The sequence below is a fragment of the Pongo abelii genome, chromosome 10 (assembly GCF_028885655.2).
Source record: "Pongo abelii isolate AG06213 chromosome 10, NHGRI_mPonAbe1-v2.0_pri, whole genome shotgun sequence".
Lineage (NCBI taxonomy): Eukaryota > Metazoa > Chordata > Mammalia > Primates > Hominidae > Pongo > Pongo abelii.
Window position 1 is genome coordinate 102504516 of NC_071995.2, and position 22723 is coordinate 102527238.

Sequence of the window (22723 nt, forward strand, 5' to 3'; positions counted from 1 at the left end):
CACATCCATTTCCTTTTTCTCACAGGTAGGAATAGTCCAGGAGGAGATTGACTCTGTGACACACGAGAGGCTGTTCCCTCTGCATGTGTCCACCATACCTTTCTGCTTCACCAAGTCCCGGCTGTCTTCTAAGTCACTGAGTGAAAGACACAGCAGGCTTGACCATGCTTTCTGGAAATACTGGAACCCTTACTGAGTCATTCCAGTTTCAAGATACAGTTCTCCAATAGCATTCTGTACTTTGAGAAGCATGTCTGTCATGGACTGGCTCTGTACAAAATGAAAAGGAAACCACCCCTGAGAAAACACAGCATTAGGATACATACAGATACCAGATACCTACCCAACAAAGGCTTATTCATAATGACATTGAAAAAGACTGTATGCTTTACATCATTTCTTAGGAAATTCTAAATATATATATAAGATAATGGTTATGGTGAAAGATGTATTGGGAGGCATTGCAAACCCAGTTAATGTTTGTATTTTTAGTAGAGACAGGGTTTCACTGTGGTTGGCCAGGCTGGTATCAAACTCCTGACCTCAAGTGATCTGCCCGCCTTGGCCTCCCAAAGTGCTGGGATTACAGGCATGAGCCACCGTGCCCAGTGGAAATAAAAAATTTTAAAGAATAACGTGACAATGTCTTGCACGTGTTAAAGATTTCAGAGGAGGTGTTATCCAGAATTCAAATGAACAGCTGTGAACGTTGCTTGAATTCAAATGTGACCAGAGAGCAACTAACTTTATGTTTGACACATTTGTGCACAGAGACTTGAATTTAAATTCCCCTCACTGGTCTAGCATAGTTATTTCAGGATGTAGGGGCCAAGGAAAAACTTATCCTTTACCCTCTGAAGTTTCACTGAAAAAATCAACTGACAAAGGGCAGATTAATAGGAGAAATGGCATACACATTTGTTAGCACGCATAGTGGGGAATTATAGAATACAGACGTTTTTATACCCTGCCTCTTAGGAGAAGGGAGATGGGGAAGTAAAGATAATTTTAGGGGGGGTAGTAAATTATTTTTAGTGGAATTCAATGACCCAAAGCACTACCATGCTCAGTTAATTTTTATACTTTTAGTAGAGATGGGGTTTCACCATGTTGGCCAGGCTGGTCTTGAACTCCTGACCTCAAGTGATCCATCTACCTCAGCCTCCCTAAGTGCTGGGATTACAGGCATGAGCCACCACACCCAGCCCCAGAGATCAATTTTTAATAAACATATCACCTAAATCAGGGTTTCTCAACCTGGGCACCACTGGCATTTTGGGCAGGATAACCCTGAGCTGTGAGGAACTATGCTCTATGGGATGTTCAGCAGCACTTCTGGCCTACCCACTGGATGCCAGTAGCAACTCTCCCCCAAGCTATGACGTCCAAAAATGTCTCCAGCCTTGCCAAATGTTCCCTGGGGACCAAAATTGTCCCCTAGTTGAAAACCGCTGGATTAAATTTTAAAATGACCTTATCTGAAGAAATTATAAAAGCAGTACAGTACAGAATGCATATATCACAAATAACAAGATCTTTCCCCTCAAGAATGTTAGTTTGCTACAACGAGTGACGACCACCCAAAAAGAACGTCAGGTACATAACAATGCATTTCTCAGAACACATTTCTGTTGTTAAGTGATGTATGACTGTATTTACATAGCATTAATATTCTTTACTAGCTCTTAAGACAGTTTGTAATTATATATTGATTTGAATAATCATTGGACTAATGTCTTATTAATAGTTATTTCTCCCAAATGACTGTAACCTGCCTAAGGGGAGAAATCATGTTTGATTATTGCTATTGTATCCCTGGAGCTGGGTTATGTATGATGAAGCCTCTATAAATATTTTGATCTCCATTTACACAGCATTAGAGTGGTTCAGTTACCACTTGAAAAGCAAAGTAATGTTAAAAATGAAATATGCCAAACTTGATTTGTATTAAAAATAACCTGTTAGAAACCAAAAAAAAAAAAAAAATGTCAGGCACATATTCCAAAGAAGTTGTTATTGCCCAGAATAGTCATAAAACCTCTTTTGGAAGTGCCTTCGGAGCCTAAAAACATTTTTAATACTCTTCATGGTGGCTAGTCCCAAAGAACTGCTGCAAAAATATTTTGAAGATAGAATCATAAGATTGATGCCTCCAGAAGGAGCACTCTGAAGTGGGAAGTTCTCTTAAAAGCTTAAATCAAACTCCCTTATATTTCTCACCTAGGCCTCACTTGCTTCATTACACAAAGACAGTAATAACAAAATAGCTACCATATTTAAGATCTTACTGTGTGCCAGACATTATGTGAAGTGCTTTATGCACCTTCTTACTTGACCGTGTTAACAGTCCCTTGAGATAGATATTAGAATCCTCAAAAATGAGAACTCACCAGAGTGCAGGTTAAAATTCCTACCAAGATCACACAAGCAGAAAGTGGCAAAACTGGGATTGAAATCTGGGTCAGTCTGAAAACAGCCCATGCTTTACACAATTGCATGCCACCTTCTAAGGGCATGGAGGAACCTGCCAGTTCTAATTGATTTATAGATTCACTTCTGACAGTTACTAAGCACCCACAGGCTATAATATCCCGTGGAGGAACAAAAATTGGTAAACAAACATGGTCTCTGCCATAAAAGGACTTTCATTGCTGAGTCTTTTAAGTATCTTTACTAGAACTCCTTCTAGAAAGACGTATGTTGATGGCGACGAGGGCAGTGTTTTATGAAAGTTTAAAGGTCTTTGTTTTAAAATAAAAACAGCTTTGTCTTGAGTTAGACTACCGTAAACCCACAAATTCTACTAAAATCAGTGAAAGTTAATACTTAAAAAAAAAAAAATAGCAGTTAGGCCAGGAGTGGTGACTCACACCTATAATCCTAGCATCTATAGGTGACTCACACCTATAATCTTTGGAAGGCCAAGATGGGAGGATCGCTTGAGTTCAGAAGTTTGAGACCAGCCTAAGCAACGTAGCAAAATCCTGTCTCTACAAAAAAAATTGAAAAACCAGCCAGGCGTGGTAGGGCACCCCTGTGGTCCCAGCTACTTGGGAGACTGAGGTGGGATGATTGATTAAGCCGGGAAGGTTGAGACTGCAGTGAGCCATGATCACACCACTGTACTCCAGCCTGGATGACAGAGCAAGACCCTGTCCCCCCCAAAAATAAACTTACATTAAATAAAATAGTAGTTAAATGTCATCATAAGCATATAGTTGTTATGAGTTATGTTATGTTATGAGTTATGTTATGAGTGATGCTTTCATTGTAGTCAACAAAGCCAAAAGTTCATATTTCAGAAAAAGCAAATCAATATAGGGCCAAGACATCAATCAACCTTCCCCAGTATCTCTTTTTTTTCTTCCAGATGGAGTCTTGCTCTGTCGCCAGGCTGGAGTGCAGTGGAGCGATCTCGGCTCACTGCAACATCCGCCTCCCAGGTTCAGGTTCAAGCGATTCTCCTTGCTTCAGCCTCCCGAGTAACTGGGACTACAGGCGCGTGCCACCATGCCCAGCTAATTTTTGTATTTTTAGTAGAGATGGGGTTTCACCATGTTGGCCAGGATGGTCTCAATCTCTTGACCTCATGATCCGCCTGCCTTGGCCCCCCAAAATGCTGGGATTACAAGTGTGAGCCACCGTGCCTGGCCTCCCAACATCTTTATGAAACTTATAACCAAGTCTTTGGCTAGTCTTTTATCAATGCATTTCAATCTACCACTGTATTTCCATTTTTGCTTCATGAACATTTCTTTTTTTTTTCCAAAGTGTCACCTATCAGTACTCATTCATTCTATAATGATTCCTATCTACTTATTGTTTGTTGTCATTAATGTGCAATTGGGGCATGGGTTAAAATCATAGCTTCCTCATTGGTGAACTAAATGGATTCCTCTATTGCATTAAATTACTTTTACATGAACAAAGGTAAATAATATCTGAAAATATCTAACACAAAAGGAATAAAGTTTGAAGGATTTAAAATATACTCTCAGTTTACCTGTACTAACATGTCCTCAACACTCAAGAACAACTCTTCAGCTTCATTAGTCTTGCCCATAAATTTCAAAAAACTCCCAATAAAGAACATTAATCGACATTTGTCAGGGACAGTAAGTTCAATAAGCCTGCATTGCAGCACTAGAATGGAAAGAAAAGTAAATAATCCCACAGCATATTTGGAAAAGAACAAAGAGTACCCATTGCTTAATCTTAATATTGATATAGAAGTTAAATGCATTAGCCATAGTTCAGGTTCTCTCTCAAGGGTTCAGCACTTTGCTTGTATTAAGATTTACATATAATGCCAAACAGTTTATACTATGACATGAAAAATAACTAATAATCTTTGTATGTAAATGTTGAAAACTAGTCAAAAAAGAGTATTTATAGCTCAATCCATGCATTGCTCTAATTTGTATTTTGGGGTGACTTTCAGATAAGAAGAAAAAGATATTTAAATTTCTTACACCATTCTGCCCTCTGTTGCAACTATCTTGAACTGCTGGCTTTAACAGAAAGAAAATCCTAAAAGAACAAAATAAGGAGGCATACAGTGTGTGTGTGTGTGTGTGTGTGTGTGTGTGTGTGTGTAGTTATACCTTATACACACATGAAAACAGAATTTTTTAACTTAAAGACCCAATTAAATACATGGTGCTGCAAAGCTGCATTTTTAGAATTTCCTTTTCCATATGTTCCAGCATCTAAATGTCTACATTTGTTCATTTGTTAAAATTATGGCATTTAATATGTTTGACATAAATATATTCTTTGCTCCTCATCTGTTCCTTTGCTCATGTTGAAGTCATCTCAGCCTTGACTATTCTCCTTCTTTCTTTCTGCCTGTTTTTCCATGGATCACATTCCACAACCCTCAGCTTTGTAGGGAGGCTGGAGCTATGGTGCTTCAAGTCAAAAAGCAAAAACTAAAACACAGACAAGGAAGACAGAATGCTGAGAGCCAGAGTCCAAGACATTTGTGCAAAGTGGCCGTTCAAGCAATGGGGCCTGGGGTGGGAATGAGAACTCAGAGGAAGAAGCAAGAGACAGGGAGCCTCAGAGTCAGGAGGAGCTGCTTGGAGCAGACAAACAAGGATGCCTGGACAAACAGTGCAGGGATGGGCTCCTGCCCAGGGTGAGGCTTCTGCACATCCAGGAGAACTTTGCTTCCAGATTCCTGACAAGGGCTCAGGTTGAAACGGACGATGTCCATCACTGCATTTAATACTCAATTCAACAATCTCCTTTGCCTTAAGAAACCCTTATTCATAAACCCTTCCTCCTACCCTACCACATGCTCATATTCACTGACTTAGCACCAATGTAGAGTCTGAGAAGACAAACATAATTTTTCTCATTATAAAGCTAATATATGTGTATTATAGAAAACTTAGAAAAAATAGAAAACTATAATTAAGAAATTTAAAAACCTATAATTGCATCAAAGATAATCTTTAAGATATTGCTATATGACTTCTAATCTTTTGTGTGTACCATATAACACAAACATACACACACATATACACCTTTTTAAAATTAAAATTGGGATCATCTTACACCTACTGTGGATGTGCTAGATACTGGATATATATCAAACATAATACAATCAATCATTTCTGCTCTCATGGAACTTAAAATCTATCAAAAACATAATGTGAACAATTTTCCATATCCTTAAATATTCTTTGAGAGCATACATATTTAAGACCAGATTTTATTCCATTTACAGATTATCATTAGTCAATTTTTCACTATTGTAAGATGCTACCTAATGAGAATTATTCACAGAAATGTTTGTAAACACCCCTGATTACTTCCTTAGAACAATTTTTAGAAATTGAAAATCACAGTAGATTCGTATTTTTAAGGCTTTGATATATATTGCCAAATTACTCCCCAGAAAGATTGTCCCAATATAAATTCTTACCTGTATCATGTAAAAGTACCTATTTTTTCACATCTTTACCAATATTATTATTGTTTATAAAAATCCTTGCAAAAAATAATTGCCAGTTTGGTACCTGAAAATATAGCATCCTACTGTTGTTGGGTTTTTGTTTGTTTGTTTGTTTTTTGGAGACAGAGTCTCACTCTGTTGCCCAGGCTGGAGTGCAGTGGCACGATCTCAGCTCATTGCAACCTCCGCCTCCCAGGTTCAAGCAATTCTCCTGCCTCAACCTCCTGAGTAGCTGGGACTACAGGTGCACACCACCATGCCCAGCTAATTTTTCGTATTTTAGTAGAGACGGGGTTTCACCATGTTGCCCAGGCTGGTCTCGAACTCCTGAGCTCAGGGAATCCGCCCACCTGGGCCTCCCAAAGTGCTAGGATTACAGACTTGAGCCACTGCGCCTGGCCCCTACTGTTGTTTTAATTTGCATTTATTTTACTAGTGAAACAGAATATTTTAACATATTTATTAACCATTTATACTGTTTTTCATCGACTCTAACATGCCTCAATTGCAAGATGCATCCTTACTTCAGAAATGTTTAGTTTGAGAAAGTATGCATCTTAGAACCAATAGAATCTGGTATTTCTTCTTTAGTGAATTTGTTTCTTCAGCAATCATTTCCTGAGCACCATGGGCACTTGTCAAGGACCAGGCAGAGTCCTGGGGGAGAGTAGACAAAGGAGGAGTCCAAGCAGGCCCAGGCCCTGCCTTTTAGGCTGTCAAAATAATAAGGAAGACAGACCATCTCATAATCATACAAGTAGATACAAAATTAAAACTATGAAAATAATCATGAATGAGATGATAATATAAACTGGGGAAGGTTTCTCCAGAAAACTGACAATTCAACCGGGCATTAAAGAAAGAACAGAAGGTTTTGAAGCAAAATGGTGAGGGAGAATGTGGGAAATTCTGGGCAGAGAGAACAGCATATCCAAAGGCTCTAGATCAGGAAAAAGTGTGGAGTCTAGAAAATTGAAACAAGGAGACTGAAGAGTAGAGACAACAAGGGCATTTGATTCAAGGGAAGAACAGAGATATAGAAAGATGCCACTCAGCACCCACCCCATGCCCAGTGCTGCTCCAGACACAGGAGACATAGTGATAAACCCAAGAGGAAGGGTCCTCCTCTCAAGGACCTGATTGCCAGTGGCTGGAAGGCCTACGCGCAGGGAAGGAGGAGCAGATTTTTTTTTTTAAAGTAAAGAAGACAATGTCAGGTAGCAGTAAAGGTTACACAAAAAATTAAGATACATTAGCATGATCAAGAATGGCTAAATGTAACATTATATTGAGGAAGCCACTGTGAGAAAGTCATGCTTCAGCTCAGATCTGAATAACCAGAAAAAACTCGTGCTACAAATATCAATAATACAAAGAGCATTTTTGGCAGAAGGAACAGTGGGTGCCAAGGCCCAAAGGGAAATGTACTTGAAGGACAAAAAGAAGGCCAATAGTACTTAATAGTAGAGGTTAAGAGGAAGAATCATAAAAGATGATGTTACCCAGGCATGCAGGGGCCAAGTTATATAAGGTATTGTAGGTTAGGCTGAGAAGTTAAATTGCATCATAAGCACAACTGCAGTCCATTGGAGTGGCCTTAATCTGGGAAGTGACATGATTTGGTCTATACTCTTAAGATCTAATTCTGGCTATTGTACAGACAATACACTTTACAGGAACAAAAACTAAAGTAGGAAGACCAGTAAGTAGGCTATTACAATAGGCCAGATGAGAGATAATAATGGTGGCATGGGCTCACTAGAGTGATGCCAGTGAAAGGGATATCCCTTCTCACCACTCCTATTTAGTATCATACTAGGAGTCCTACCTAGTGCAATAAGACAAGAAAAGGAAATAAAAGGTATACATAGTGAGAAGGAAGAAATAAAACTGTCTTTGTTCACAAATGCTGTAATTGTTTATGTAGAAAATCCCAAAGAATCAACAACTCCTGGAAATAACAAGTAATTTATAGTAGGGTTGCAAGATTCAAGGTTAACACACAAGTCAATTGCTTTTCAATATACCAGCAATAAACATTGGAATTAGAAATTAAAAACACAATGCCATTTGTAATAGCACCGAAAGAAAATAAAATGGGTATAAATCTAACAAATTTAGAATCCATATGCAGAAAACAACAAAACTCTAATGAAAGAAGCCAAAGAAGATCTAAAGAAATGAATAAGTATTCCACGGTGGTGGACTGGAACACTCAATATTGTTAAGATGACAATTCTGCACTTGACCTATAGATTCAATGCATTTCCAATCAAAATCCCAGCAAGCTATTATGTAAATACTGACAAATTAAGTCTAATGTCTATATGAAAAGGCAAAAGACCCCTAATAGCTATGTTAGCTCCCTAGGACTGCTGTAAGAAATTACCACAAACAGGGTGGCTTAAAATAACAGATTATTCTCTTAACAGTTCTGGAGGCTAGAAGTCCAAAATCAAGGTATTAGCAAGGCCATGCTCTCTCTGAAGGCTTCAGGGAAGAATCCTTCCTTGCCTCTCTCCAGCTTTTGGTGACTCTGTGAAATCCTTGGTGTTCCTTGGCTTGTAGACGCATTACTCCAATCTCCACCCTTGTCTTAATGTGGTGCTCTCTGTGTGCCTATGTCCAAAATTCTCTCTCTTATAAGGACTCTAGTTATTGGATTAGGGACCATCATAACCCAGTATGATTTAATCTTAACTTGATTAGATCTGAAAATACCCTATTTCCAAATAAGGTTAGATTCCAAATAAGGTTAAATAAGGAGGTTAGGAATTGAACGTATCTTTTTTGGAAGACACAACTCTATCCACTACAATAGCCAGAACAGTACTGAAAAAAGAATAAAATTAAAACATGACTACTATCCAACTTCAAAACTTACTACATAGCTCCACTAATAAAGATAGCATGGTATTAGTGTAAAAAATAGACACATCAACCAATGGAACAGAATAGAGAGCCCAGAAACAAAGCCACACACCTACCAACATCTGATCTTCAACAAAGTTGACAAAAACATGCAATGGGAAAAGGATTCCCTATTCAATAAATGGTGCTGGGATAACTGGCTAGCCATATGCAGAAGACTGAAACTGGACCCCTTGCATATAATATATACAAAAATCAACTCAAGATAGATTAAAGACTTAAATGTAAAACCTAAAACTATAAAAGCCCTAGAAGAAAACCCAGGAAATACCATTCTGGACATAGGCTCTGGCAAAGATTTCATGATGAAGACACCAAAAGCAATTGTAACAAAAACAAAAATTGACAGTGGGAACTAGTTAAACTAAAGATCTCTTACACAGCAAAAGAAACTATCAACAGAATAAAGAGACGACATACAGAATAAAAGAAAATATTTGCAAACTATGCATCTGACAAAGGACCAACATCCAGAATCTATAAGGCACTTAAACAAATTAACAAGCAAAATACAAACAACCCCATTAAAAAGTGGGCAAAGGACCTGCACAGACAATTTTCAAAAGAAGACGTACATGCAGCCAACAAACATACGAAAAAATGCTCATCATCACTAATCGCTAGAGAAATGCAAATCAAAACCACAATGAGATATCATCTTACACCAGTCAGAATGGCTATAAAAGTCAAAAAGTAACAGATGGTGGCAAGGTTGCAGAGAAAAGGGAAGGCTCATACATTGCTGGTGGGAGTGTATATTAGTTCAGCCATTGTGGAAAGCAGTTTGGCAATTTCTCAAAGAACTTAGAATTACCATTTGACCCAGCAATCCCATTATTGAGTATATCCCAAAGGAATATAAATCATTCTACATAAAGACACATGCACGCGTATGTTCACTGCAGCACTATTCACAATAGCAAAGACATGAAATCAACCTAAATGCCCATCAATGGTAGGCTAGATAAAGAAAATACAGGTCTGGACACCTGTATCATCCCTGTAATCCCAGCACTTTGGGAGATTGACGTCAGGAATTCGAGACCACCCTGGTCAACATGGCAAAACCCCATCTGTACTAAAAATACAAAAATTAGCTGAGTGTGGTGGTGCACACCTATAGTCCCAGCTGCTCAGGAGGCTGAGGCATGAGAATCACTTGAACCCAGGAGGGGAAGGTTCCAGTGAGCCAAGATCATGCCACTGCACTCCAGCCTGGGCAACAGAGCAAGATGCGGTCTCAAAAAGAAAAAGAAAATATGCTATATACACAATTTGGAATACAATGCAGCCATAAGAAAGTAACAAGATCATGTCCTTTGCAGGAACATAGAGGGAAGTGGAGTTCATTATGCTAAGCGAACTAATGCAGGAACGGAAAACCAAATACTGCATGTTCTCACTTATAAGTGGGAGCTAAACACTGAGTACACATGCACACAATGAATGCACACACAATGAACAACAGACACTGGGGCCTACTGGAGTGTGGGAGGAGGGTGAAGATCAAAAAACTACCCATTAAGTACTATGCTTATTACCTGGGGGATGAAATAATCTGTACACCAAGCCCCCATGACATGCAATTTACCTATATAACAAACTGTGCATGTACCTCTGAACTTAAAATAAAGTTTATTTTTAAAATGGTAAAAAGATTTGAACAGACAATTCACCAAAGAAGATATACAGGTAGAAAGTAAGCATACGTAAAGGTGCTCAACATCATTTGTTACTAGGCAATTGCATATTAAACCAGTAATGAGATACCACTATACACCTATTAGAATGGCCCAAATCCAAAAAACTGACAAAACCAAATGCCGATGAGGATGCAGAGCAATAGGAACTCTCATTCATTCCTGGTGAAAATGTGTTTCTTACAAAACTAAGTATATTCTTACCATACGATCCAGCAATTGTACTCCCAGATATCTACTCAATTGATTTGAAAACTTGTGGCCACACAAAAACTTGCCATGTAAATGTTTATAGCAGGTTTATTCATAATCACCAATAACTGAAATTATCCAAAATGTCCTTCAACAAGTGAATGAATAAACAAAACTGTGGTAAATCCATATGATGGAATATTATTCAACAATAAAAATAAATGAAGTCTAAACCATCAAAGACACAGAGGAACCTTAAATGCATATTAGTAATCTTCACAACTGTATATGGCTGCCCTGATGATAGCTTAGAGAAGGACAGTGGTGGCAGAGATGGAGAAGTGAACAACTTTGAAAAACAGGAAGTAAAGAATGTCAGGGCTCATTGATGAAATAGATTTGGAGATGAGGTAAAAGAGAGGAAGGTGACTAGGATGACTCCAAGGTGGGAATTCCAGAGACAGTTCCTGGGAAATAACCTGCTTTTGGAAGGATGCTCACAAGTTCAGTTTTAGATATGTTAGGTCTAAGATGTTTTGGAGACCATATCCAAGTGCAGACTTACGTAGGCAGTGGGATACATAGGCATCATGTCTCTGAGCACCTCCATCACTTGCTTGCACATGCCATATCTGCTCCTAGTCTGTCTCTTCTTGTCTTTGACACAGTCCAGAAATGCAACTTCAGCTAGAATTGGATTTTCTTCACCCTGATGTGGCCCAGGGCTCCCGCCAAAAACAAGAGTATCATGCCACAGGAAATCTATAAAAACTGAGCCAAGCCTAGAAGCTGTCCTCTAGGTTCAAAGCCCTCTCTACAGGTCATCAATCAGAGATGCAACTTCCCTAGATGAGTGCCGCAAGGAAGGACAAACCTAGGCACCAAGTAGACCGGGCAAGAAGCACCCAAGGAGATACAAGTTCAAGACTCCAAACAGCACATCATTTCCCATCAACCTGTTAGGTTTGTCATTCTCATACCACCAGAGGGAGCCAAACTTCACGGTCCAGAGGGAAGAACTAGGAGAGAGGTGTGCACTCCATCCCCCAGCAGCAGCAACCAGGAGCGAGAAGCGGGAGAGACATCAGACACTCTTCCAGTCCCCCAGCCAACTAATGAGACTGAGGCACCCTTAGAAAACTCTGGGATTTTAAACAACTTTCCAGAGGCAGGCAGCAGTCAAAAGTATAAGTAGCATATTTCTCAAAGCAGCAGGGGATAATGAAGAATGAGACCCTAAAAGGGGATCCTTAGTCATTTCCTGCATGGGGAGAGAGGCTAGGCAAGGAATTGGAGCTCTCTTTCTACTTTGAAGCATGCCTGCCTGGAAAGTTCTTCTCCACCCAATAGTGGGATCTGGCCCTCCCCTCCTCAAGCCTCTTCTTCCCACTGGTGGGTTTGGGGGAAAGGAGTTTTTGTCCTACATCCCCTTCCCCATCTGTCTGGCTTCAGTGGTGATGCCTGACTCTACCTGATGCTCCAGACCCTAAACTCCTGCCCCCACCTAGGCCCCAAAGTCCCAGCTGGGTTTGCACTTCCTGAGGCTGCTTGCTGTCCCATCTCTGATCCACAGTCTTCAAATGTAGAACACAATGGATTCTCCTTTATCTTCCCCAAACCATTTGTTTGTAACAGACTTTTACTAAAAATGTCAAGTATCAGAGTAGGGCTTCAATACAGCATAGAGAAGATGGTAACTCAAAATGGAATCTGAAGATATTTAATTAAATTAATTCAGTTGACATCCATCCTCCCTTGGGGGAATTTCGAACTCTCAGTCCCAGTTTTCCTCCTGACCCTCTAACCCCTCCTTCTTCCCCTTGCTGCTTCCTTCTCCCCTGCTCACCCCTTGGAATTTTGTCCCAGGCCCACCTCTCTTCTCCCCTTCCCTGACAATCTCCTTCCCTCTCCCGGCTTCCACCCAGAAACAGGTATGCATCTCTGGCCTGGCTCTTTTTCTGAGCCCAGTGATTACCCCTCCTGGCTTTCTACAGTGACTCCAAACTCCACATGGGTTCTGTCCCCCAACCCCCTCCTTTGGGAGTGTGTCCTGTTTGGGCCCATGGCCGTGTCGTCTACCCAGTCATTCAAGTCAGAGCCGTGGGAGTCATCTCTGACTCCTCCATTTCTTTGCACCCAATTGATGATTGCGTCCTGTGGATTCTATTTTCAAACCTTCCACCCCATCTTCTAAGCCAAAATTGCCTGCCATCTGGGTTATTACTACTAGCAGCTCTTCATGACACCACACTTGTCCCTTTTTGTTTCATTCTTTACACAACACCCAAGGTGACCTTTTAAAACCAAACCTGTTACCATCTTGCTTAAATCCCTCATAGCCGCCCACGGCTGTTTGGATAAGCACTGACTCCTTAGCAGGATCTTGGTACTTGGGCTCCTGCCTGCCTCTGCAGCCTCAGGGCTCCCTTCACTGTCCATCTTCTCTTGTAGCCATGTTGGACTCTTCAGTTCTTCAGACTCACTACGCTCCCTCTCAACTCTGGATCTTCAACTATGCTGTTCCCTCTCCCTGGAATTCTTTCCCCTTGTCACTCTGTCAGATTCAAGACAAGAAGCCACCTCCCTGCTCTATGTTCCATGCCACCATCACTTTGAACGTCTCTTCTCGGGCCAAATTGCTTTTTAATGTCTGTCATTTACACTTGACCATAAGCTGCCTTGAGGCAGGAACCGCGTCTGTCTTATTGCTGTATCCTTGGCATCTAGCACCACGCATGGCACAAGCAGGCCCTCAGTTAGTAGTATCAAATTAATTTGGAGGAATGTCAGCATTTGCCCAGACCTCTTTATTACAAAAGGAGGGCAGGGTTGAACTGGCAGGCAGCTCCCAGGATGGCACACTATAAAACAGGATTTCTCCCAGAATTCTTCGAAAAAAAAATAGTCCAGTTAAGGGTCTTACCTCCAGCAGCACCCCAGGAGGGCGAATTGATTCAGGGCTGTGTGTGGCTACATAATTATGATAAGAAAACATGTTTGGGGAGGCCCAGACAGCCGACCAGACCACTGTAATACCTCCTATGGCTATGATATGAGATTCCTGCTATAATTAAACCTTGTTCTGATTAATCTAACACATTTTTCTATTGCTTTGGTGGTAAGTACTTAAGCTTGTGACTTCTACTTTTAGCAACCCACAAAGAGAGAAAAGTAAGCCCACACAATCCTGGAAGGACTTTGGGGAGAACTCCCCCAAATGGCCATGGGCTGACTCTCCCAGCCAGGGTGGGAGGTAAGGTAAGACAGTGAACAGCTACAATAAGTAGAGTGGCTGGATCACAGCCTTGCTTTATGAAACTGGTCCAGACAGACAAAAGGAAGCCCTGGCGGAGATGAGAGAATGGATGCCAGAGGCTTCATGGAAGTAAATTCTACAGGACTTGGCCATGATTTAATCTGATGTATGTGAGAGGCAATTATGGAGGCCAGGACTACTTGCTGAGAGGCCCCTGGGAGTCCAGAATAACACAGACACTAACCAGCAGGATCTTAGATGTTGATACACGTGACATCATGTTTACAGAATCACCAGAAGAGCTCTACGATGTTCCCCACCTAATTCTAACTCAGCTCATTTACATCCAGGAAATCTTCACATGCTGAAATATTAGGTGATTTCCTACCAGTTTCAACTCTCATCCCCTCGCCCCTTACATCACCATAACAACCACGCTATGATAAGCAGTTGTGGCATTGTCTGGAAGGACTTTTACCCCCTGTTGGAGGTTTAGTCTTCCTCTGGTTAGTGTTCAGCTTCCTGTGAAAAACAGAAACGTCCCCTCCTGCTCCCTTCCCTCCACTCCCCTGCCCCGCATCCCTAAGCACTGACACACTTCCAGATAGATCCATGTCCAGACAGATCCTAGCTCCATTCCACACACACGTATCCTTATGAGGATTGCCTGGCTTCTTCCACCTGGATGATTGCTGGGTCAGACAAATTCTGAAATTAAGTCATACACGACAATAAGGATCAAGGCAAAGTCTAGATGTTCAAGGATCAAAAAGGGTACAAATGTGGTAAAGCCCAAATCTATTCCTAACTATCTGGGAGACCTCAAGCAACTTACCTGTCTGAGACTCAGTTTCCTTAATTTCAGTCAAGATATTACTAGTATTATAGCAATTTTATGAGAATTAAACAAAATGACACATATAAAGTACTTAACTCAAAGCCAGGCATGTAACAAATGCTCAAAATCTGTTATGATCACTGAACTGTAAAGCCCAGAAGGATTTCATTTCCTTGTTCATTGCTGTGTCAGTGAGTCCATGAGTTCATGGTCCAGGGAAGGCGCTGAGTTAATACTCGTTGAAAGAATGAATGAAGGTTATTATTCTGTTGAATAAGCCAGGAAATGCAGGATGAAAGAGAGTGACAGGGGAGAGGGCAGGCAAAGGGGCTTGCTTATGGAGAACAAAGGGAAGAAATAGTAACCAAAGTGCTGTCCAAACCCAAGCCACGGAAGCAGAACGTCAAAGAATAGCTGCCCTCATTTTGACTGAGGCCACCTTGAAGTAGTGTTTTCAACACTGAGTGATGGAAAAAGTTGCTGCTACCATCAGCAGGCAGAGGGATCATGGAAAAAGCAATCTGGGAGAGAAAATCCTGAAATAATGTAGGTTTTCACCTATTTAATTTGAAGTGTTAACTGCTCACTCAGGAAAGTTGTTAATCAAGCAATAATACTCTTACTAGCTCTCATAAAAGAGGGGATGTAGCTGGTACTCCAAAAAGAGGTTCAAGCTGGAAAGACAGAAGGTATTAAGGCTGTAGTTGAAGCCACGAAAAAGTGGAGAGACAGAAAGAATGTTAAGGACAAACCCCTAAAAAAGAGTCATTGTGGCCGGGCGCACTGGCTCACGCCTGTAAATCCCGGCACTTTGGAAGGCTGAGGCAGGTGGATCATGAGGTCAAGAGACTGAGACCATCCTGGCCAACATGGTGAAACCCCACCTCTACTAAAAATACAAAAATTAGCTGGGTGTGGTGGCACGTGCCTGTAGTCCCAGCTACTCGGGAGGCTGAGGCAGGAGAATCACTTGAACCCAGGAGGCGGAGGTTGCAGTGAGCCGAGATCTCACCACTGCACTCCAGCCTGATGACAGAGCAAGACACCATCTCAAAAAAAAATAAAATAAAAAATATAAAATATAAAAAAAGAGTCACTGCAAGAAGATAAAGAGAAGCCATTTCAAAATTAACACTTTTTCCTGATTTCTTGTCTTCAAAACTTATTGGCTTCAATTGTAGAAAGGAGTAATCAGGGAGGTCTGTTGGATTGATCAGAATTATGTGAGGAAACAGGAGAATCATAACTTTGGCCACTCTATATCCCACCAAAATGGACTACTGAAACATTGCAACTCACATACCTGAGAGTGTACCGCTCTTCCTCATCGTATGGCACTGATCTGCTTTAATCTTGGCCACTGAAAGTAAATAGGCCTCAGAGACATCATAGCCGGCCTCCAATAATACATTCCAGAAGTGAATGAGGTGCAGCCTTGTCCAGAAGCCCAGGCTTTGGATTTTTGATATAAAGTCTGTGATACTTGTGACACAATGTATTAATAGATACCATTTTAGTATTTTAGGCCTTAAAGGAAGCTCTTCTACTTACCACATTTCAGTAGCCTATTCATAAACATCTTACCTAACATATCTTTTGGAGATCACCAGATAAATATGAGCCTTTCACTCTTCAGCAGTCAAAGCCAATTCTCCTGATCCACCCAGGAAGCCCCCTCCTCTGAGAAGGCTCCCTGGGTCTACCAGGCAGAGCACCAGCCGCTCCCTCTTCTGTGCTTGCAAAAGTTCATTGCGTCATTGCTCTAGTGAGGCATTACCACCATGTACAGTAATTCTCTGGCTCCACATCTTCCCCAACTAGATGGAAAGCACCTACAGGCTTAGAGCTGTATCTATTCACTTCTGCACCCTCAGGGCCTAGCAGGTTGTGGGAGACAGGATGGGTCATAAATAGATGTTTGCTGAATTAATGAGTCAGAGGAAAAGAAGAAAGACAAGGAAGGGAAGGGAGGTAGGTGGGAGGGAGTAAGAGGGAAGAGGAAGTAGTATAGGGAAAAGAAGGGAATGGAAGGGAAGCAGATAGGAGGGTCTAGCAGAGCTTGCCCAATCTTCTACCTTTTCCAGCTCTCATCTTTGCCCTCCTCTCTCTGGAATGCCACTTAACTTTGAGAGGACTCCACATAGAGTGAAGAGGAGAAATGAACACTCTGCAGAGCCAGACAGACCAAGGGGAGTAACCCTGGAGATCCAGCAACCACAGAAGTTGATGCCAGAGGATGGTTCCATCTGAATGAATGATGGGTGCTTGAATGGATAAATGAATGGTACAACTTGTTCAAGGGAACCATGGGTATCTAAACATAGCACCGGTAAAAGGGAAAGCTAAATCTGCCTAAATACAATGATATAAAAACGGCAAGACTTACCTAGGGCTTGAGAGAAAGCTGCACAACCCCCGCAAGCATCCACTCATTTTCATATGCCATGGCAGTTCTTGATACACTCTCCAGAGACAGGTTTACCGCTGGAAGTATCTGATCAACACTTGGTGAAAATGTGTTTTCTTGTGATTCATTGGGGTCTGAAATGAACATGGACTGCTTTCTCTGACAGGAGTGATTACACCTATTTTAAAATCAATTATAGTTTAATGACTTTTTAGTACATGAAAATACTACAGCAAAAATATGACAACTCTGTGGCTGTAATTAGAGAAATAAAAGTCAGTATAACTGGAAAAAAATTGTATCTTACACATCAATCTGAATTTACCAAAGAATTTGTTCTAGTTACGCTCGCTGACCTAGAATTGGAGAAGTTTGTGGGCATGTTGATATTCCATGTTAAGTCTTTCCCCTCCCCCAAGGAAACATTTGTAACCTACTTTTCTACTTTAAATATACACTATGGTTACTGCTTAAATAAGCACTTTTGAACATTTCATAGTGTGCATTTTGGAGAAGTTAAGCCATTGCCTGGATCTCATATGAGCCAAGGGGTAGCTGGCAAACAAATGGCAAATTTAATATTGGAGCCAGGATTACTATATCTTCACTTCCAAAGAGAAATGGTCCCAGTAGATCATACTACCCAGACATAAGCTTCTCAAAAACAAAAGGTTTGTTTAACTAAATCCTGGTGATCTCTATCCTTGAAAACTAAAATAGAAGTATTTTTAACTTTTCTGCTTGTCACTTTTTCTTGCAAGATAATGGAATACACAGCTAGGTGGCACACCAAGCCCAGCTCTTCGTAAGAACTCTAACAAAAGGGGAACTCATTGTTTAAACAACCGTTCTCCATCTCCACTTACATGATTTCCAGGTCACCCACCCATATGGAGAGACCCCATGCTATCTGGTCTAAAGGGTGCAGATGTGTCCAGATGGCAAGTGCAGTGCCTTACAGGCCCCTGCAAGAAAAAAAAACTCCCCTCCTCCACTGTGTATGGCAAAACTATGTGTGTGGTTATAAATCGGGAAAGTGGGGTGGAAATGAGGGAGAAAAAGAACTGGCATAAATAGTACTTGGGTTCAAGATCTGGAGAGTTAAACACAATACATAAAGTATGCAAAACATTTTCATAGAAAATGCAGCATTTAATTTAAAATAACCTCATGAGGAGGATATACATATGCATCCCCATTTAACAAAATCAGAGAGACAGGTGACTTACCCCTGGTCAGCACATGACCAGTAACTGCAGAAGTAGCATTCCAACCTTCTGGTTTAATGCCACTGCTCCTCCAACTACACATATGATGTGAGGAATGGTTTGACCCCAGCATCATCTTTATGCACATTGCCGCACTCAATGATAGACTAAATGGCCAATGTTTACGTAGTGCTAGATTGGTGGGCTAGATTATGCTGTACTGAAAGACAACCCCCAAATCTCAGTAGCTTAAAAGAGCAAAGGTTTATTATGTCCATCACAGGTTGGAGACTGGGAACTCCAATCCAGGTCTCCTCCCTGTGGGATTGATAGAGCAGCCGCCATCTTGAATGTTGCCAGTGGCCACTTAGTCACAAGGCCCCACCCAACAAGGGGGCCAGGAAGTGTTTTCTATGGTGGGAGGGGGAGGGTGGGCTAGAAATTTTGGCATTTGGCTCAAATGGCCACCACTAGTGCTTATTGTAGTGCCAGATGCTATACCTTACATGAATTAGCATTTTAATACCCTCAAGGCAAATACTGTTATCCCTATATTGCAGGTGAAAAACTGAGTCTTAGGGAGGTAAGTAAGCACCTCGCGTCAGGTCACATCAGTTCTATCCAAACCCAAAGCCATTGCCCTCCACGAGAAATCATTTCTAGTAAGATGCCATGGTGATTTCCAGGAGGAGGGAAGATGGGTTCTGTTTGCCAAACAGCATGCAGACCTGAGCATAAGATGAGGACAGGGACAGGGAGCAATGAGGCTGCTCATGTTCCAAAGACCATGGTGCTGTGTACAGGTGGCTCACACCTTCTCTCTTGTGCTCAGCCCTCCAACTCCTGATTCCAGGCAGATACTGGAGGCTGAGGTTTAGTACTGACCCTCAAAACAATAGAGATGGAAGCTGCTAGAAACAGCAGATCCAAAAAACCAGCAGCCAAGCATACCTGCACATTCATTCAGCAAACATCTATTCAATGAAACTAGAATGGGTCTCAGGGAATTCAGATTTGCTTGAGGGTGCCTGATGAAACAGAATAATCTTTAGGCCCACAGAAGTCAAGATCACCAGTTGATTTGCATGGGCCATCTTGGGAAAAGTGGTGGGTAGGAGGCCATAGAGAAGATTCATGAGGAAAACGAAGAAGGAGTTAATAGTGGCTGACATTTCTTGAGACTTTACTATGCGCCAGGCACCATGCTAAGTGCTTTACAGAACTTACATTACTGAATGCTCACAAGTAAGAACTCTATGAATGTGGTACTTTATTTTATTAATGAGGCATCTGGGACACAAAGTGGTAAAATAATGTGGCCAAGGTCATTAACTAGCAAGTGGGAAATCCAGGGCTCACCCTGAGTCTGGCATTGGGATCCCACTTTTAACCACTATGCTATATAAACTCCTTCTACTCAACAGAGGTGGAAAAAATGGGCTCCATAGACTGGATTTTTTTGGGAACTCTCACAGGGTGTAGCGTTACAAGAAGAAATGAAAAAGGCTCTTTCCAGGAAGGGCTCCCTGAGAGCCTGAGAAGGGTGGGGTTTGCCGGAGAAGGGCATGCAGTGTGCTCGGATCTCCCAGGAGATGCCTGCCCCTACTTCTGATGGAAACCAGCACTGCACCAGCACTGCACCAGCACCTCAAGATCTGGCTGCTTTAAGACCAAAGGAGAGGGAAGGACCCCTGGCATGAAGTCTGGTTTTCTCATGGTGAAAAACACCAGCAGGGACAGTTGTGAGGCACCTACATTGCTAAGCAGAAACCAGAAGAGACTCTCTGGTGACTACAGCCAACAAACAGATGAGTGAGCATAGGTGACACTGCCATGGACTCAGGAACACCTGAGGCAGGTGAGGACTTTCCAGGGTGCTGGTGGGAAATGACCTAGCCTAGTCTGAGAATGTTCTGGTTGCATGAGAAATAAGTAAAATAATATATAAGTGCCTGGCACAGTGAAAGCACTGAAAAAAAAATGTGGCTGTCTTTCATTTAATTATTGGCGATTACACTATCTTTCTCCTATGCTTGTGTACTGAACTATGTCCAGAATCAAGTTCAGGTAGATCCTGAACAATGTTAGGAAAACATGACTGGTATTTATCACATTTATTTAAAAATTTGCAGCCGGGCAAGGTGGCTCATGCCTGTAATCCTAACACTTTGGGAGGCCAAGGCAGGTGGATTACCTGAGGTCAGGAGTTCAAGACCAGCCTGACCAACATGGAGAAACCCCGTCTCTACTAAAAATACAAAATTAGTCGGGAGTGGTGGCACATGCCTGTAATCCCAGATACTCAGGAGGCTGAGGCAGGAGAATCACTTGAACCCAGGAGGCCAGAGGTTGCGGTGAGCCAAGATCGTGCCATTGCACTCTGGTCTAGGTGACAAGAGTGAAACTCTGTCTCAAAAAAAAAAAAAAAAAATTTGCATCTGAACACTTCAAAGCTGGCAATGTGGATTGGTTTGAAAAATAACCACTGCTTGATCCTTACAATTAAATTCTGTAACTAAAAACAAATGTGGCTATCATGATCAGTATTAACAAGACATAATGGCCTATAGGCAACAGAGGAGCATTTCTCAGCTTTGCAGCTCTCCTTTGCCCTATCCCTTTGCAGTCACACTAATATGCATGCATATGTGTATGCACACACATGTGTGCAACATACAAAGTGTACAAGACCAAACGATCCTCAGTTTTAGTAACAGAAGAGAAAAGAGGCTGCTCCATCACAGCCTAGAGGTCAAAGGGTCTCTCTAGGTTAGCCAATTTATGGTAGGAGTAATTTAGGTTACAAATTGAATATAATGCTAGACAAGGCATTAATTTCACAGGCAAGATGCATGCAGATGCATGTGACTAAGAGAGACCAGCTTAACTCAAAATGATTGATATGACATTTGGACAAGAGTCAAGAAAGAGCCCTTTACAACAACAACAACAACCACAACAACAAAAACCCAACATAGTGGATTCAAGTACTACAGCTCTGGCTTTTGGATCTTTCCCATCCTTGGAGGATGGGCTTATTTCTCCTGCCCAGGCCACATTGAGATGAATTACTGCTATTACAATTCCTGATGCTACTCACAGCTTGATTCTGCAGCACGACAATTTTTTTTTCCTGACAGTAGTGAATACTGTCAGCAGTGCTTTATGTGTGGGTAGACAGTGCAGCAAATGGGGTGCAATACACACCCAGAATTTTAACAGCCACACCATGACACTTTAGTCCCTGCACCACCAAGGGTATTAATGCTCTCAGGGAAATGGAGAAATTGAGCGCATTGCAAACCATCACACAGCAAGTGAACAGAGGAGCATACATAAATCTAAGAACATCCTCATTCCTAGGCCTGCTCTCTCCTCCACATCACATAACTTGAGACAGTGGGAATGATTACAATGTAGGAGGGAAACAGTATAAAGGATTTATCTTGTTAAAAAGGAAAATAAAAATGAACATAGTAAAGTTAAAAGGAAATTTGCATGAGCTTGGAATCTTCCCGGTGACTGTGATTTAAAGACTTTTCAAGTCCTTAGACCTGAAGCGCTCTATGCAAGTAACTGACAAACAGTGCTCTGCTCCTAGGTCAGGTGTCTGTGACTGCCAAAGTTTCCTGAGTGCAGCCCTGCAGTCCTTTTCAGTAGGGGATACGAATTCTATTTCAGAATTAGAGAAGAGTTGAGAGGCTGAGGCGGGCAGATCACCTGAGGTCAGGAGTTCCAGACCAGCCTGGCCAACATGGTGAAATCCAGTCTCTACTAAAAAAATACAAAAGTTAGCCAGGCATTGTGGTGGGTACCTGTAATCCCAGCTACTGGGGAAGCTGAGGCGGGAGAACTGTTTGAACCCAGGAGGCGGAGGTTGCAGTAAGCCAAGATCACAACATTGCACACCAGCTCGGGCAACAAGAGCGAGACTCAAAAAAAGAAAAAAAAAAAGAAAAGAAAAGAATTGGAGCAGAGACAGAATCTATTTACCTCTTCTTTGTTAGTGTCAGAACACCACCTTGGTTTGGGGTAGCAATGCACCAAGTCGAAACCTCCATCCCCAGCTTCCCTCATATCTAGCTGTAGCCAACTAATGAAGTTCTGAGTCAAAGACTCTTAAGTGGAAATGTTGGTATGAAACTTTCAGAAAAGCTCCTTAAAAGAAAGTGGCAAGCCCTTCTTCCTCCCTTCCTCCTTCCTGATGGGTGGAGCTCCAGCAGCCATCC

The 22723-nt window shown here is 41.6% G+C and overlaps 1 protein-coding gene across 1 annotated transcript in view; it reads right to left on the reverse strand.

Annotated features, from left to right (window-relative positions):
• The window catches only part of LOC100450758 (putative tetratricopeptide repeat protein 41), a 72325-nt gene that overhangs the window by 22803 nt on the left and 26799 nt on the right, over positions 1-22723 (reverse strand). Inside the window, 4 exon segments of the mRNA XM_024256549.2 lie at positions 99-270; positions 4004-4143; positions 16183-16361; positions 17266-17464. Of these exon segments, the coding sequence (XP_024112317.2) occupies positions 99-270; positions 4004-4143; positions 16183-16361; positions 17266-17464 (690 nt within the window).